This window comes from Scyliorhinus canicula, chromosome 4 (assembly GCF_902713615.1).
Source record: "Scyliorhinus canicula chromosome 4, sScyCan1.1, whole genome shotgun sequence".
NCBI classification, from domain to species: Eukaryota; Metazoa; Chordata; class Chondrichthyes; order Carcharhiniformes; family Scyliorhinidae; genus Scyliorhinus; species Scyliorhinus canicula.
Window position 1 is genome coordinate 146,739,704 of NC_052149.1, and position 17,542 is coordinate 146,757,245.

General features: G+C 45.1%; 1 protein-coding gene across 4 annotated transcripts in view; it reads right to left on the minus strand.

The window, feature by feature from the left end:
* LOC119965066 (dihydropyrimidinase-related protein 3-like) overlaps positions 1-17,542 on the minus strand; it is a 241,227-nt gene that overhangs the window by 133,338 nt on the left and 90,347 nt on the right. The window contains exon 1 of one of the 4 annotated variants that reach the window (XM_038795320.1): positions 16,536-16,800. The exons of the other annotated variants lie outside the window; for them this stretch is intronic. Within the exon in view, the coding sequence (XP_038651248.1) occupies positions 16,536-16,580 (45 nt within the window). The 5' untranslated portion in view covers positions 16,581-16,800. Of the gene's footprint in view, positions 1-16,535; positions 16,801-17,542 lie in introns of those variants that run through there. 4 annotated transcript variants of the gene reach the window in all.

Below are 17,542 nucleotides of genomic sequence, written 5' to 3' on the forward strand. Positions count from 1 at the left end.
GCAAACATATACATTAGCAGTGTCTGTATGTGGTTCTGCAAAATATAAGACTCATCGACTCAACTTGCAGCGTGATTATCTGCATTAATGACTTCAATGAAGAGATATTTTCCCACCGTTCCCACCATCAGGATCTTCCGGTCCTGCCAATGGTGATCCCACTGCCGCAGGTTCTCCGACAGCAAAGGGGGAGAACAGTGGGAAATCCAGTTAACAGTGGCGGGACTGGAAGAACCCGCCACCAGCCAATGGTGGACCTCCACCGCAAAATATACCATGGGGTGGACGGAAAAGTCCAGCCAAAGTGTAATATATGTGTTTGCTGTAGATACTAATTGCTAGATAGGAATGCAGACTGTGAGGACACAAAGAGGCTGCAAAGAGATCGAGACAGATTAAGTGATTGGGCAACATGGTGGCAGGAGGAGTATAATGTAGAAAAGTGTGAGGTTATTCACATTGGTCATAAGAATAGAAATTGCCCCCGATGTATTTGCCTACATTCGCCATCAGCGGGAATGGCGACATGGGTGCAAAATCCCTCAAGAATCAGAAAACGCCATTTTTGCCGGCGAGATCACATTTCCATGCCCCTTACCGGTGACGTAGCAAGGTTCCAGCCCAAAAAGCAGAAGAATCTAATTGTACTGCATTGAAATGAGTTTTGTCCAATCCCCCGCCACATGATCCCCCTCAATTAATATTAAATTTCGAACAGGTAGATACTACTGTTATTCAGTCAAAGGGATCTCCCAGGGGCACAAAGATAAATGCAGCCTCCAGGGGGAGAGGGACTTGCCCGGGCAGCCGCTTAGCATGGCCCACTGGCACAGGTTGATACAGGCAGCAGCACAGGCTGGCAGTGCTTCCGGCGTAGGCTGGCAGTGCTCCCGGCGCAGGCTGGCAGTGCTCCCGGCGCAGGCTGGCAGTGCTCCCGGCGCAGGCTGGCAGTGCTCCCGGCGCAGGCTGGCAGTGCTCCCGGCGCAGGCTGGCAGTGCTCCCGGCGCAGGCTGGCAGTGCTCCCGGCGTAGGCTGGCAGTGCCTCCGGCGCAGGCTGGCAGTGCTTCCGGCGCAGGCTGGCAGTGCCTCCGGCGCAGGCTGGCAGTGCCTCCGGCGCAGGCTGGCAGTGCTTCCGGCGCAGGCTGGCAGTGGCCCCGGCGCAGGCTGGCAGTGGCCCCGGCGCAGGCTGGCAGTGGCCCCGGCGCAGGCTGGCAGTGCTTCCGGCGCAGACTGGCAGTGCGAGGGTCGAGCCCTCTGGGGAGCCCAGTTATGGAGGGGTTCCCGTTATGTATGTTTGGGGTGGAAAGAAGAGCGCCGAGGACTTTGAAAGGTGAACTTGGTTGCGACAGGGGTGTGGCCATAGGGAGGAGGGTTGAACTAGCAGTCACAAGGGGGGTGGAAGCAGGCATTGACTGCAGGTGGTGCAGGCCACATGATCTTTTTCTGGAACTATTTCATATGTCCTCATATTCTTACCACCCAATGACTCAATAGTCCATGGGCAGAATTCTCCTTCCCGCCAGCCCTGTTTTCCGGCAGGATTCTCCATTCCCGCAGCCGGCCAATGGGATTTCCCATTGTGGACACCACATGCCATTGGGTAATCCGTGGCCATTGGTGCGCTTCCAGCTAAGTGGAGGACCCCGCAGACAGAGAATCCCACAGCATGGCTTTGAATGGAAGGTGCAGGACGTAAAATAGGCGGCTGAAGGTGTGAGGCATAAGTCAGAAAACAGAGATATGCCATTCAGCCCCTTGAGTCCATTCAGCCGTTAAATTAGTTTATCATAGAATCCCTCTAGTGCAGAAGGAGGCCATTCAGCCCATCAAGTCTGCACCGACCCTCCAAAAGAACACCAGGCCCACTCCCCCTTCCTATCCCCACAATGCAGCACATTAATCATGGTCAGCCCAACTAACCTGTACATCTTTGTGGCTGGGAGGAAAGTGGAGCACCTGGAGGAGACCCGCGAAGACATGGGGTGAACGTGCAAACTCCAGACAGTTACCTGATGCCGGAATTGAACCCGGGTCCCTGGTGCTGTGAGGCAGAAGTGCTAACCACTATGCCACTGTGCCGCCCATAATGGCTCAATCAGTTATGCATATTTCTCTCGTGCTTTCCCCTTCAGACACATGAAGCACAGATGTATATTAAAAATAATACAATTGCTCTCCTTCCCTCCAGAAGGTACTGACTGCTGAGATATGGTTCAACCGCAAATGACACAATAAAATAGTTCATCTTCACATCACAGCTTGGATGGTGAGTGTCACTGGGCTATTTGGCCATGGAAAGCAATGGAGACTAAACTCCAAGTGTCGTCTAATAAACACTGATACGCACACAATCCACCAAGACTGACTGGATGGCTATCAGGAACTCTGTCTTCTTTTTTCCTTCACTCAATCAGAAACAACTCTCCTGAGGAGAGGTGAGAAATCAGCCCATGTGTGTTCCAGCATCTCATTCAAGTGACTGCCCTTCAACTGAAAGCAAAACAAAGCCACCATACCATGCTGGCTGATGTTAGCTTGCTCAGCACAGACTGAAAATGGAAACTATAACCTAAGATTACCCACACATGTTGTCAAGCACAGTGGATCTAGAAACTTTGGAACAGGACTAAGCCATTCAAACTTTCAAGTACACCATGGCTGACCTCCAGCGACCCACCTTGGTTCTGAATCCCTTAATACCCTTGCCTAACAATAATTTATCTATCTCAGTTTTGAAATTTTCAATTAACATTAAACATTAATAGCTTTTTGTGGGTGAAAGTTTCACATTTCTACTATCATTTGTGGAAAGCTTCCTGATATCAACCCTCAAGTAGTCAAGCGCTTATGTTAAGGTTATTTCCCCTTTGACCCCACCAGATGAAATAGTTTCTGCCCAGCTTATCAGTTAAGTTAATCACCTTAAACATCTTAATAAATGAGCCCTTAATCTTCTGAGCACAGGGGAATATGGGCCGAGACAATGTTCTGATAATTTAACCCTTTTCATCCTATTAAGGGCCAGCACCATCTTCCAGACATCAAAAATAAAGGTACTGGGACATTCAACTGCAGAGGATAAGTGGCGCCATCCTCAGAGTCATTGTCTGCACACTGTTCGTCATTGCCTCCCAGAATGTAAATTAAAGGACGCCTGGTATGACCTCTGACTAGAGTGGGTATCTGAATTACCCAAGACTGGCATCTGAGCCCTGGAGGCAGTTGCCAAGTTTTTAAAGATTCTGGCCACTCCTGTACTCAAAGATGCATGGAGTTCACTTCCATTGCAACACAGAGACAATTCTAATGAGGATATACAATAGGGGAGGAAGGGAAAATCCTCCTTGTGCAGCAGATCTACCTAACAGAACGAGTCCAGGCAGGAAACTGTCAAGGTTTGCAGCATTTTTTTTTTACATCCAATCTGCTAAACCAAGCTTTTGTTGACATATTGAAAGCAATCTAATTTTAAAAATGGGTGGATAATACTGGAATGCACGCAGGGAGTCATTCACTCAGTGACATAATGTCTAAAAACAGCCTGCACTTGAATGCTACTGAAGCTGCTTTGAATTAGGTTGCACGAGTTGGAAAGACGAAGGAAAAAAATAAAGTGCCTCAGCACAGTAGCCTAGCACTCCAGCATCATCCATGGGGGGAGGTGACCTATTACAATGGACGCTGTGTTTGTTAGAGCCATTTAGGACTGTTTATGTGTTTTGCGTGTCAGAGTGTGTGTGTGCGCGTGCACATCTGTGCTTGTGAGTGAGAGTGTGAGAGTGGTGAGATTGAGGGCGTGCATGAGAGGTTTTGTGCGAGTGTGCACGCACATCTGTGCATGTGTGAGAGAGCGTGTGCGTGCACATCTGTGCATGTGTGAGTGACAGAATGTGAGGGTGTGAGAGAGTCTGTGTGAGTGTGTGCGTGTACATCTGTGCATGTGCGAGTAAGAGAATATGAGGGTGTGAGAGAGGGTCTGTGTGAGTGTGTGCGCGTGTACATCTGTGCATGTGACAGAGTGTGAGGTTGGAAGAGTGTGCGTACACATTTGTGCGAGAGCGTGTGCGCGCACATCTGTGCATGTGAGTGACAAAATGTGAGGGTGTGAGAGAGGGTCTGTGTGAGTGTGTACGTGTACATCTGTGCATGTGTGAGTGACAGAGTGTGAGGGTGTGAGAGTGTGCGCACACATCTGTGCATGTGAGTGAGGGTGTGTGCGCACGTGCGTGAGAATGTGTGCATGCATGTGTATGTGTGTGCGTATATAAGAGAGGGAGTGTGTATTTGTGTGTGCAAGAGCTTGCATGCGTCAATGAGCTTGTATTACCACTTGGTGATAGTTAAGGGGTAAAGTTTTAAAGTTTTCTGCCCCCCTCCCCCCCAACACTTCAGGCAAAAAGACAAGTGTGTGGCCCGGAAAGCACTCCTAATTGGTTCGAACTAACAGCCGTTATTACGGCTAAAACCTACCTCCTAGTATATGGGAAGGTGGTTGCAAAAATATCTTCGAAACCCCCCTTGCTGTTTCCCATTAGCTGTTCAAATACAGGCACTTGGCCTTGTTGACACACACACCCAGGTTTCCATTGCAGTATAAAACTAGATATTGTGAAAAGAATTTTAAAAAAACAACAGAGAACACTTCTCTGTTCTGAATACAGCAGGCCCCTTGAACAAGAGAGATGTTGAGAAGTATGAGTATGGAGGGTCTGTTCTCTGATTCTTTATTAGCAAACAAGACATAAAGGCCAGGCTTTTACAGTCTCTCCACAGTCTGTCTCCCCCACCAGCGGATGAGACAGTCTATTTAAATTGCCCTTTACTTCAGCAGGATCGCAATATCTCACCAGTCAGGAGGGGCCGCTAAATCTTGCCTAAAATTCTGGAATACACCGAGAGCTCAGAATATATTGGACAACCAGGCAATGGGAAAGTAAATATGATTAAACTCTTTTTGTCAAATTCAGCCCAGACTCCAGGAGAGTTGTCGTCATTAAAACGTTTCAAAGGTTTATCGAATACTCTTCCTTTCTAGGATGGAGCCGAGACAGGCTAATTAGGTTTGCTTTCGAAAGAAAACAGATGAAAGAGCTGCAGGAGTTAACTGTAAAACTGCCTTGGGTGGAACGTATCTATCCCTTCAGAACCACTGCAACAATGCAGTGCATGCCGAATGGGAAGAACCAGCAACGCTTAAAGCGTTGTCCAAAAAAATAAAATTGTCTTCTTACAACACTTAAAAAAAGTTCCATTTTCTTCCAGTCACTTCTCTTTTTCGACTTGAGCTGGTAATCAGCTTTTAATGCTTACTGCGTGCCTTGATCAGCCCTCACTGACTGAGGTTTATAGACTCAAAGTCCCCCACTGAAGCTTAATTGAGTTAAACAGGACACGAGTACAGCTGCACACATTGAATGGCTGCTCCTGTTCTTCCACTCCCCTCCCCCCCCATTCAAACACATTCAGACACAGATTCGCCAACACACTCATTGTTGGAAAGCTGAGGGCAGGGAGCTTCTTGTGGAGTTCAATGGCGTACACTGCTTCAGTTTGACTAATAATTCATTCAATGCTCCAACCCCAACCAATGTCTTGGTTTGCGACCACTCTCAGATTTGCTGCTCTACAGAGATAGTTAGAAGCCTTATCCATTATAATTGCTTCAACATCCTAAGGTTTGCGGCTTAAAAATCTCAGGATTTTGAAAGTGGCATTGGAGCAAAGTTCACCCAAACTGAGTTACTGGGATTTACAAATATACCTAATGAATCTTTAGTTTAGTAACTAGCGATCTTCCAGTTTAAACCGTCTCCTTCAGCACATCATCTTCGCCATAACCAACATTGGCTCCCACTCCAGCAACACACTTCAATTTTAAAAATCTCATTGTCTTGTTCAAATCTCCCCATGGCCTCACCCCTCCCCATGTCACCCCCTCCAGTCAGAAAATCCTCCAAGAACTCACAGTATTCCTGCCACTCTGTTCTCCTGTGCATTTGCCAGAACAACGCAAGCAGCCAAACTTTCATCCACCTCGACTCGGAGCACCGGAATCCCTTTCCCAGAGCTTCCTACCCCTCTCTCTCCTTGCAAAGATCCTCATATTCTTTGACTAAACTTTTGATCCCCTCTCCCGATATCTCCTCCGTTGGCTTGATTGCCAACTTTCTGCTTGATTGCGCTCCTGTGAAGCACCGTTGGAGGTTTGCCTATGTCAGAGGCGTTATGTAAATGCAAGTTGTTGTTGCTGCCCTATCCTGTACTATGGGAATTAACAGTCAGTTCACTTTTAACACAGTTTTCAGGCTCAGTTCCCAACAAGGTAAAATAGAGATGGTAAGACATGCACTTGGCACAGAAACACATGCAAATATGAGATGACGCTTTGGTGCTGATGCAGACTTCAGTCAAGTGCAATCACAGGCAGAAGGCCACTTTGTGTAAGTTAACCTGTGGTGAATGTAATTCACACTAATATATATTATACCATGTCACTGTAAGCTCGACATGCGAGCAGTTGCGTTGCCCTACCGCTAGGGGGAGTTGCACTGGGAATGTACAGGAGTTTGTACTTGGGCTCCACCCTTGGCATCACCCACGGCTGCTCCCCTAGACTGACGTATAAAGGATGATGCCGAAGAGCCAGCCACCAGTTCATCTGGAGTTCATCATGTTACAGGCTGGCTCTGTTGCAAGTTGATTAAAATCACTGTTCACATCCTAAAGCACGTGTCTCGTGAATTGATGGTCTCACCATAACCACACCGCCCACAATGCTGTGCAAGGACAGCTTACAGCCAGTGTTGACTCTCACTACCTTCTTTGCTGCTCCCCAGACCTTGCATCACCAGGGCTGGAGGCACTTCGACTGCAGGTGCTGTACTTCATTTCAAACCACGCTTTCCGGCGCATCAGTCAGCTATGATTAAGTGGACATTGACTGGAAAACCAAACCTTCCTATTCATGCCAACAGCGATTACTGAATGGATTTGCAAGACTGAAAACCAGTGTCACAACAGCATTAAGTAATTGGGATATGGGTCAGTGTTTTTTCCTGTACAGAAATTTCCTGTTCAATTTACTGCAGTGAGCAAGTGGAGGCATTTCACAACATGTTTTTAGGGCACCCAAAAGCGGTTTAGAGTCACAGCATACTTTGGAATAGAGGAAACATGGCAGCTAACATGCACCCCAGCAAGTTCCCACAAGCAGCAATGGGATGGTGACTGTTTTCCCGTGATACTGATTGAGGGAGAAATGTTGACCAGGACTGTGGGAGAACTCCCCTGCCTTTCTTCGAAACAATGCTGTTTGCCATTCTATGTCCACAAGATGGCGAGTCAGTTTGACACCTTATTTAAAGGACAGCAGCCGGAATCCTCCGGTCATCAGGATTCTCTTTTCCCTCCTGTGGGCTTCCTGACGGTGTGGGGTGGCTTCAATGGGAAATCCCATTGACAAGTGGCAGGAAGGGAGAAACACACCGCGAGCAAAAGGCATGCCGTTGAGAAACTCACGACTGAGGGACCGGAGAATCCAGCCTAGCATTTCCAAATGTGCAGATGTCCTTCAGTACTGCATTGAAGTATCGGTCTCTGTGTTCATAGTTATAATTTAACAGGCCCCCTTCCCTTGCTGCACGGGAATGACTGTAATAGTAACCTCCAGACACCATCCTTTTCTCACTCAAAAGCAAAAGAAAAAGGTCTCTTTGAATCCCAACCTGATATTTCATGGCTAGGCCGGGGGGATGGGTTCAGTACGAGGGTAGAGGACCAGATGTATGAGGTCTACCAAAGGAGTCCGCTGAAGGGAAAGATCGGCCACAAATGCACACAGGGTACAATAAGAACTCAATTGTAAAGTTAGAGATGGTAAGACATGCACTTTGCACAGAAACACAAGAAATCCAGTACGATCCAGGAAGAACCATTTACAAGGTTTACTGTAAACCTGAATATATTTGGAACAGTGGTTTAATGACCAACACAGGGTTATTAGGCACAAGTGACAGAAGGACTGTGGAAGCACATTTGACTGTCCTGTACTCTCTCTTCCTCCCAAAGTCACGGCCACTTCGATCACACACTGAAATCTAGACATCAAAATGTACTGAAATCAAAGATATCCAAGAGAGTCATATAGTTATGTGGCGTCCACATTGTTGTAGCACAGTGGTTAGCACTGTGGCTTCACAACAACAATGTTCCTGGTTTGATTCCCCGCTGGGTCACTGTCTGTGTGGAGTCTGCACATTCTCCCTGTATCTGCGTGGGTTTCCTCCGGGTTATCCGGTTTCCTCCCACAGTCCAAAGACGTGCAGGTTAGGTGGACTGGACATGCAGTCTATGTCCAGACAGATGCATATAAATCGAGGTCCCATTAATTTCCCTGTATCTCTAGTCAATAATACCAACAAATCTTGGTGCGATTATCAACCATGGAGGGTCACTGCCACTCTTTCCCAAACTTGCAGGCCCATAAAACAGTCAAACCCACCAAACCAGGGAATAAACCAAAATACAGAACTGCAAATTCAGCTTTGAGGCTCAGGTTGCCAAGGCCACAAATGGGACACCCATATATCGGGATTTTTCCCCGTTGCCCTATTGCAGTTCAACCATGTGTGTTCCATCCATGCTTGTCAGCAGTCAATTTTCTTTTGAGAGGAACACAACGTTAATATAAAAAAAGACTCAGCCACTGAGGCAATATGTCAGAGTTTCCAACCATGAATGGGCAAAGTGCCCATCCATGAGAGGAATCAGATGCGATAATGAGGGGAAGTCACTGATAAATGTTGGTTTATGCCCCACGCAAATAAATAGACTATTGAAGTAGGGAGACAGGCTGACAGAGAAGGCTTTGTATTTCCAAGTATTGGAAATGTATTGGAAATGTAATTTGAAAAAAAAACACATGCAAACAGAATAATTAAAGACTCTTAACTGTGTGGGACAATTTACAGACCAACTCTGGAAGACTTAATTAGAAGGTCGTTATTCTTTTAATTCAGTCCTGGTGCATACATGCCCTTGTCATACATACTGAAAATACTTACGTTTGTGACATTCCTAACTAGCCTGAAGCAACCCATCTCTCATCAGTCTTACCATATGGAAATTTGGAACCCAAGCCAACTTCTACATTGCACGCAAAATAAACCCAGATGCCAAGCCACTCACTGTCAATGTAGTGATCTCAACCCTATTAGAAAGGCTGGCATTACCTCCGGAAGATCATCAAGACCCTTTAATTGGTAAGTTAAATGTCAATGTACAGAAAACAATATATAAGGATCAACACACAATCACCAAACATCAATAGGATGTTGGGCAAGAGGCAAAAATCATGAAATAATTTAACAACCAGCAGGACAGCACGGTGGCACAATGGTTAGCACTCCTGCCTCACAGCGCCGAGATTCCAGGTTTGATCCCGGCTCTGGGTCACTGTCCGTGTGGAGTTTGCACATTCTCACCCTGTTTGCGTGGGTTCCGCCCCCACAACCCAAAAGATGTGCAGGGTAGGTGGATTGGCCATGTTAAATTGCCCTTTAATTGGAATTTTTTTTTTTAAAAGCAACCAGCTGAAAGTTATGATGGAATAATCTAGGTACATTCAGAATGACAAGTTAGGGTTGACTTAATATCGTCTCTCTCCCACAATTATCCGCCAACATGCATATAGTCCTGATCATCTTCCATTCACCTTTGTCTTAATCTTACTTACACAGCTCCAAATGGGAGCCCGTGTACTGTCCATCCATCTCTATGCACAAACAGCGCGATATTTCTCCTGGATTTCAGGGCACACGATTTCCTCATGGATTGGATTGTCAAATAGGCAATAACCCAAAACAAATTTATAGCCCAGGGTACATGCAACATTGATAGACAGGCTTTGCAACATTTCCTCAGACGCTCTCCTTCCCAAGTGTTCACAAGTTTTGGTGAAACATCAAAGTTTGAGAGTAAACACAAGGTAAAAATAATCAACTGCAAAAATCTCAAATAGTCCAATGCCACCTCTATACAGTGGTCACTTTGCTCAACAAATCCCCCATTTTAGTCCACTACCATCCTTCACTGTGGTCTTGATTCGAAACAACTGTGCACTAACTAAAAGGGAGATCATTCTTTGAACTCACCAATATACAAATTTCTCTGGATAGTGCTTCCCCCAACCTGAACTTGTTCTGTACATCGACACACCATGTGATGTAATTCCCAACCATAGCTTCAGGTCCATTCTAAATCCTACATCTGGTCCGTGTTGGTTTGGTTGACCTCAGATGGGACAACACTGGTGGTGGTATAACTGTCTGCTCAGTTCCCTTGAGCTAGGGATGTAGGTGGGAAAGGAAGAAAGAATATCAACTATAATTCTTGGAGTCAAAACTAGTCTTGCACTATGGCACAAAATAGGTACTGGCAATTCAGCATCCCATTCCACACCTCACCCATTTTCTTCTCCATTATCAAGTTTAACATCACCTATGTAGTATTTGAGATCTACCAAGGATGTATAGTTCAGAATTATAGCTTGCGCGCTTTATCCAATGACATATCTGGAAGTCTAGTAAGGCTGGTGTCTAGCATGTCTTTGGATCTGCCAAGGTAGGACAACCGACCACGAATTGCTGTGTGGGCTCAAAGATACAGAATTAACACTTGGATGAGGTATGCAGATCAGCTTGATGTGTTCTGAACAGAAGGTCTGCATGAGTCAGCACTTCTCAGGAAAGGACAAGAGTTGGGAGAGTAACTTGAAAAGGCAGGCAGACTAGGAGGCCCTAAATTCCATTCCTTGCTTTTGACTGGTAGCCACCTTAGTCAATGTGACATTAGTGGTGATACAGGGCCACTGACTCAGAAGTGAAAGTAAAATCACGCAAGGTTCCAACTCCTGCTCACTACTGGGAGATTCCAGTTGGAATTGATGCTTGCGTAAATATTGGGTCAGTTCAGAAACAATATGGTTGCCTAAAGCCATACCTGGGTAAGGCAGCAATTGAGGGTGGGGGGGAGAAGATAGTGAGGGGGGGGGGGGGGATGCAGAAGTAATACAGTGCTTATAAAACCATGCCCCAAACATGGATTTTTCCTTTAGAGTGAAATAAAAAGGAACAAGGGAATAACATTGTAAAAAACTCAACATCAGTGATTCCACTAGAAATGTATGATTCAAGTCATCCATATTTCTCAGATGTGGTGAAAATCCCAAACATCATTAACATAGCAAATATCCTAAGGGACTTCACAAAAGAGTGTACAGTCATTGACAGGCAATAGGATAAGAATTGGTTGTCAAAATAGAATCGAGAAGGCATTTGAAGATGGGGTAGAGAGTTTAACAATGCAGAGGTATTGAGGAACAAAACTGCATAATGCTCAGGTACGATGACTATCACATCTTCCTGAGGTGGTAGAATGGCAGAATGCATGTTAATGGGGGCAGGGCAACTATGGGAGATGGACAGGCTTGTATGAAAGAGAGAATCATCAAAGCACAGGATGTGAGCTGGGATGTAGGGTTGCAAGATGATGATGGGGTGAGATGGAATGAGCTGGGATGGTTGCAGACGTAGGCTGGAGAAAAGCTATGGAGGGACTTATAAATGAGATTGATGAGATTTCAAAATTTCAAAATAGCATGGCTTCTCCTTTGTATTAAATCCGTACTGCAACAGACCTACATTTGAACAGCCTTTCCAGAATCCAACTCTGATATGACTACCACAGCACTAACTACCTCTCACTGATATAATAATAATCTTTATTAGTGTCACAAGTAGGCTTACATTAACACTACAATGAAGCTACTGTGAAAATCCCCTAGTATCCACACTCTGCTGCTTGTTTGGGTACACTGAAGGAAAATTTAGAATGTCCAATTCACCTAACACGCTGCCTTAGGAAAGCGGGCAGCATAATCAAAGACCCCTCCCACTCTGCTTATTCACTCTTCCAACTTCTTCCATCAGGTAGGAGATACACAAATCTGAGAACACTCACTAACAGATTCAAAAACAGCTTCTTCCCCGCTGTTATCAGACTCCTAAACAACCCTCTTATGCATTTATGGACTGATCTGATCTCTTCACACTGAGTAGAACTACTCTCTACTGAGTAGAACTACACTCCTGTATACTTCACCCGATGCCTGTGTCTATGTATTTACATTGTGTATTTATGTTTGCCCTATGTTTCTTTTCATGTATGGAATGATCTGTCTGGACTGTACGCAGAACAATACTTTTCACTGTACCAAGGTACACAGGACAATAAACTAATTCAAATCACGTCTTTGTGGGAGGAAACCGGAGCACCCGGAGGAAACCCATGCAGACACGGGGAGAATGTGTAGACTCCGCACAGACAGTGACCCAAGCCAGGAATCGAACCCAGGTCCCTGGCGCTGTAAAGCAACAGTGCTAACCACTGTGCTACCGTGCCACCCAACTCTGTGTCTGCCTCCAGCCTTGTATCTCACCTCACATCATTCCACCTCTGTAACCCCCATCCCCTATCCAGCCCTATGCATTGCTGTGCTCAAACTGGCCTCCTGGTTATGTGACATTGAGAGATTTTTTAAATTGCTATTCATGTTTGCCACACAATTCTGATCCACTTTGACATATGGGAACTCCTGATGCACTGAGAAAGCTCCTGATCATGACTGCTGGGACAATAATGTCCAGCAAGGCAGAATTCCACAGGATTTACTTTTTTTGTGTGGGCCGGAAAAGTGAGGGAAAGTATGGAAAAACAAGATAAAGCAGTTTTTGGATGTGTGGAGTAAACTGGGGCAATGCATTGCTGGAGCATTGCCACCAGAGGGATCCCTAGCACTCAAATGGCTTCCAGGAGGCCTCTTGTGGCCAAACCCCAGTACTACAATGACAGCCTGCCCTGTCCTTGGAGATGCCATTTCTCCAAACTCACAGCCCCATTACAACAAATAGCTCATTCACACGTACATTAAGATTTTTAACAGATCAGTACATTTCCAAATCTTTTGTGATCTCCTTGCTTGTGTGCATAAGCTAGATGAGTTATTAAAACATTATCCTCCCGAATCCACATAACCTTCCAACGAATGGCACATTACTATCGTCATCATTTGCTTTTTCATTGAACTTATGAAAATATTTTTATCTTTACAAATAGAATTTTCCTTTGTTTTCCCATATGTCAAAGTTATTTTACAAAGATGGAACCATTGATTGCAGCTATTTCATACCATCGAGAGGCTGTCAATAAAATATCAATATTCCTACATTAGCTTTACTGAAAAGAGAACATTTGCTGGAATTTATTGTAGGAGGAACCGGTGCTGAGTGCAAACTGCAGAAGCTTCTCTTTTGCAATATGACCGCGTTCACCATATTCCTTTAACTTGCTGACTCACTGAGATCACTCAGAACTTCACCTAATGAAGGAGAGAATTGGATCCGAGGTTTTGTTCTGATGCAATCTGAAATTACATAACCTTGACAGGAGCTCCACATTGCAGCTTCTAGAACATACTACCTGCAAAATGAAGATCCATCTAGTGTGATACAACAATAATTGCGATGCTGACTAATCTGAGCCATCAATTTCTGAAAGACAAGCATAAAGATGATGCGGCACTTCATCACTTTCTACTCACAACCTTTCACTAGAATTAAAGGCAACAATTCCATTTCACCAGTGCGAAATGTCAGTTCTGATTTCAACTTCCTAATTTTAATGGAGCAACAATCCCAAGGATGTTAGCTAGAATTAATTCCCTTTCAAGGCCCATTATATCAATGGCACTGAAAATAAATGAGTACTTCACTGTGGAAAATTATTGGCAGAATCCCATACTTTGTGTGCACATCCCCCCCCCCCCCCCCCCCCCATTTAACTCTTCCTCCTGTCCTTAACCAAAGCTAAGGTAGTGTGCCCATCCAATCTATCCTTCTATTTGATGTTGCACCAACATTGAACCACTGAAGTCAACTATTAACATTCTCAATATTTCAGGACAGGAGCCATTAGACCCAAATCCTCTTGGAGTGGTTGAGGCACGAAAGACTGATTTAAAAACACAGCACTATCACGTGCCCACCAATCCTATCCCTCAGTAGGGCACTTGCCCTACTGAGACCAAACATAAAGCATCCCATTTAAACACAGCACTGCGCATAGGTGGAGAAAGGAACAAGCTGACAAGTTCAAGATAAGAGGATCACAACAAAAACTCAGACATGTCACCCCTTAAACCTAGACGGAACTGCCAATTCAATAAACAGGATGTGTGTATAGTTGTCCTATTATCCCTAAAATCAGCTTGGACAGAAAGGAGGCACGTTCAATAGATTTGTTCCTTCTGCACCAAAATGTCCTAAGTTTTGAATTGATCTGCCTGGGAAATTTTTTAAATACTCAAAGTCTGGTTTTTAATGAACGTTTATTCATATCCCATTCCTCCCCAATCCCTTAATCCTCAGTGTTTTTGTCTATCACCATACAGTCTTATAATGGCCATATGGCCCATCATATCTGTGCCCATGAGCACTTTGAAAGAGCTGTCAAATTGACCCTCCCCTCTCAATCATTTGTATAACCCTACATGTCTTCTGGCTTTTCAAGAATGGATCTAATTCGGATAGGAAAGTTGCTCCTAAATCTGCTCCCATCAACTTTTCAGACAACACGCTTCCGACTACAACAACTCACAGGGTGGCACTCTGGAGTAGTGGAGTCATTAATGCAAGTTTCCATTGAGCTTTCCTCAGCACCAAAAGCCAACATTACAACTGAAGCCACAGCCCCACCCCTTAGCCCTCATCCCCCTCTTCCGACCCGGGTCAAATGCCAAAACAATCAACAGACCCCGTGCCAAAGTCAGACTCAAGATGGCAGACAGTAAATCACAACAGAGTGATACGAGGGGGGGGGGGGGGAGATCAACTTTTCGGAGAGAAGGCAAAGAGAGAACAAAGGCTCCCTTTATGTAGGCTAGTTCTCACAATGTGCAAGATTCACACGTGTGTGTGTGTGTCTGTGTGTGTGCGATGCATAGCAGCAGATCCCAATTCTTGTCCATTGAATAGAAGATACACAGCAGGGACAGATCAATTTAAAGAGAACCTTTTTTATGTTTAAGCAAATCATGAATATAATTTCACTCATTTACTGTTACAGTTTGTGAATGGAGTGCAGCACACAGAAACCAATATCAGTGAACAAATGGCATTCAGTCCCATTCAAATGAGGAGAGAAGCCACATTGTGCTATCAGAACACTTTATCTCCGATTCCCCACCCATCCCTTGACTCCACCCAAAGAATATAACACAAAGATACCGAACAGTCAAAATGTGTTGACAATTTTAATTGCTTTTGCACTGAAATAAATCCTTCTGGAATATTGGAAATGATCTGAAATTAAGATGTGATTTTTTTTAATGAAAAGCATAAAATTTATGAAGTATTAATCAGTACATTGAAGGTGTGTGTTGGCCAATTTCCTTTTTCAAAACCAAAAGAAAACCCTGCTGCCTGTCCCTTTTGTGCACTGGGTTAAATTCTTTTGTCTGACCTGACACACGCCTACCCCAACATATTCATTCCAATTCGTCAGAGACAAAGGCAAACAGCCTCAGCACGACAATAAAAGACTGGTCCAGATTGGGGGTGTGGGGGGTGTGGAGAGAGAGCAGAGCCAGTCCAGCGGGGACTGAAGTTTATCCCGCCAGCCAGTCCTCAAACCAGCCTGCAAAGCTCACTGACTCGGTGTCTCTTCATTTTCACTGTGCAAATGCAGTTTTTACTGATGCAATTGGGAGCCTGTGCCATAAAGCGCTAACTGGGTGGTGTCTCAGCGCTGGCTTTCTAACTGGTCCCACTCCCCATGTTGAAATAAAACACACACACACACAAATGTGTACGTGTAGACAAATAAAAGTAATCGCTCCAGTGGAATTCGTGCGTTTAAAAAAAAGGACACACGAAGCAACCCCAAAAAAAACATAGCTTTAAAAAAATATTCAGTTTCAGCCCCCTGGGTAATTCAGATTAAAATAGTAGATCCCGTTTGTCAGGAACAGATAATATATTCTAACGGCAGCCAACCCCATGGACCGGTTAACATTAAAAACAAAACCGTCAACTCAACAACTTAAGTCGTGTTTTCAAAGTTGCAGTTAAATAACAAAAAGGTTGGAAGGTGTGTGTGGGGGGGGGGGGGGGGGGTGTGGAAGAGAGTCACCCCTTGGGATAAATAACCTCGATTATAATCAAGGCAGATTTCACATTACCTTCCTGCGACGATGCTGCCCCCACCCCCACATAACACACACACATACACAAAAGCCCCACTTTTCAGATGTGTATAATCTGCAGCACTGGAGCCGAGAAGCCAGCAACACAATGCAGTAAATATACATCTCTGTCCATCTGCAGCCTTATCTAGTCCCGGTGGTTGCAAAGAATCCAAGGAAGGAACCAACTGCACGTTTGGAAGATGCAACAAAAAGAAAACAGGCTTTCGATACATACCGTTATCCGAGGAATGTTCTTTTTACCCTGATATCCCGACATCATATTTTTTTAAAGGGTATTATAATCTATCAGTCAAAAATAAAATAAAAACTAAGCACTTTTTTTTCTCTCTCTCTAGCTTCTTCTAGCTGGAGTCTGGCAGGGACGTGATTTGCTCCTGTTCCCATACAATAGCAGCGCTGTGCGAGTGTGCTGGGCTCTGACTATAGGCTGCTCCCAGTGCTGCACCTCCCTCCAGCTGCTATTGATCGCTGTCTGCAGCTCTCGCCTCGCCTCGCCCAGGCAGTGTATGTGTTTGTGTGTGTGTGGACGACGCGGCACAGTCACCGCCAGGCGGAGCCAAGGCTACTCCCAACACCCAGCACCTCTGGCACCTCAATAAAGTCCCCCCCCCCCCCCCCGAAAATAGCCTTGGAAAAAAAAAGGACAGAATGATAAATATCCTCTTGGCTTTCCGATAATTAGGGATCTGACCCAAATCTAACCACCCCTTCCCTCTGAGAGGCATCCAAGTTGTCTTGTATTGTGCATGAAGCGTTTTTTTTTCCTATTTATAATCCTGCCTGTATCGTGTTTATTTTAAAAATCAAGGTTAAAAATGAAAGGGAAAACTTTATCATCAGCCACATGGAGTGATTTTTGTATTGTGCAATTTATAACATTTCCTGGCTGTGATAAATTGGCACATTTCATCTTCCCCTGGTAGTTGCACTGCGCCTTTCAAGCAACCACTGGATCACTTGTGGCTTGCTCAAGGATGTTCGAGGATACAGTTTTAAATTCGGTGTATGTTAGATGTGGGAAAGGGAAGTCAGAGGTGCAGGGTTGCTAATTCTGGTCGAATGTATTCCTGGAGGTTTCTGACTACACTTCTACCTTCAACTGCCCCACTCCCACTCCCAGACTCCCACCATTAGTGGCCTAACACACCACCTTGCCATATCAAATGAAGCATGAACAGATGAAAGGCAAGAATCATCCAAAACAACCTCTTCACACCGCCT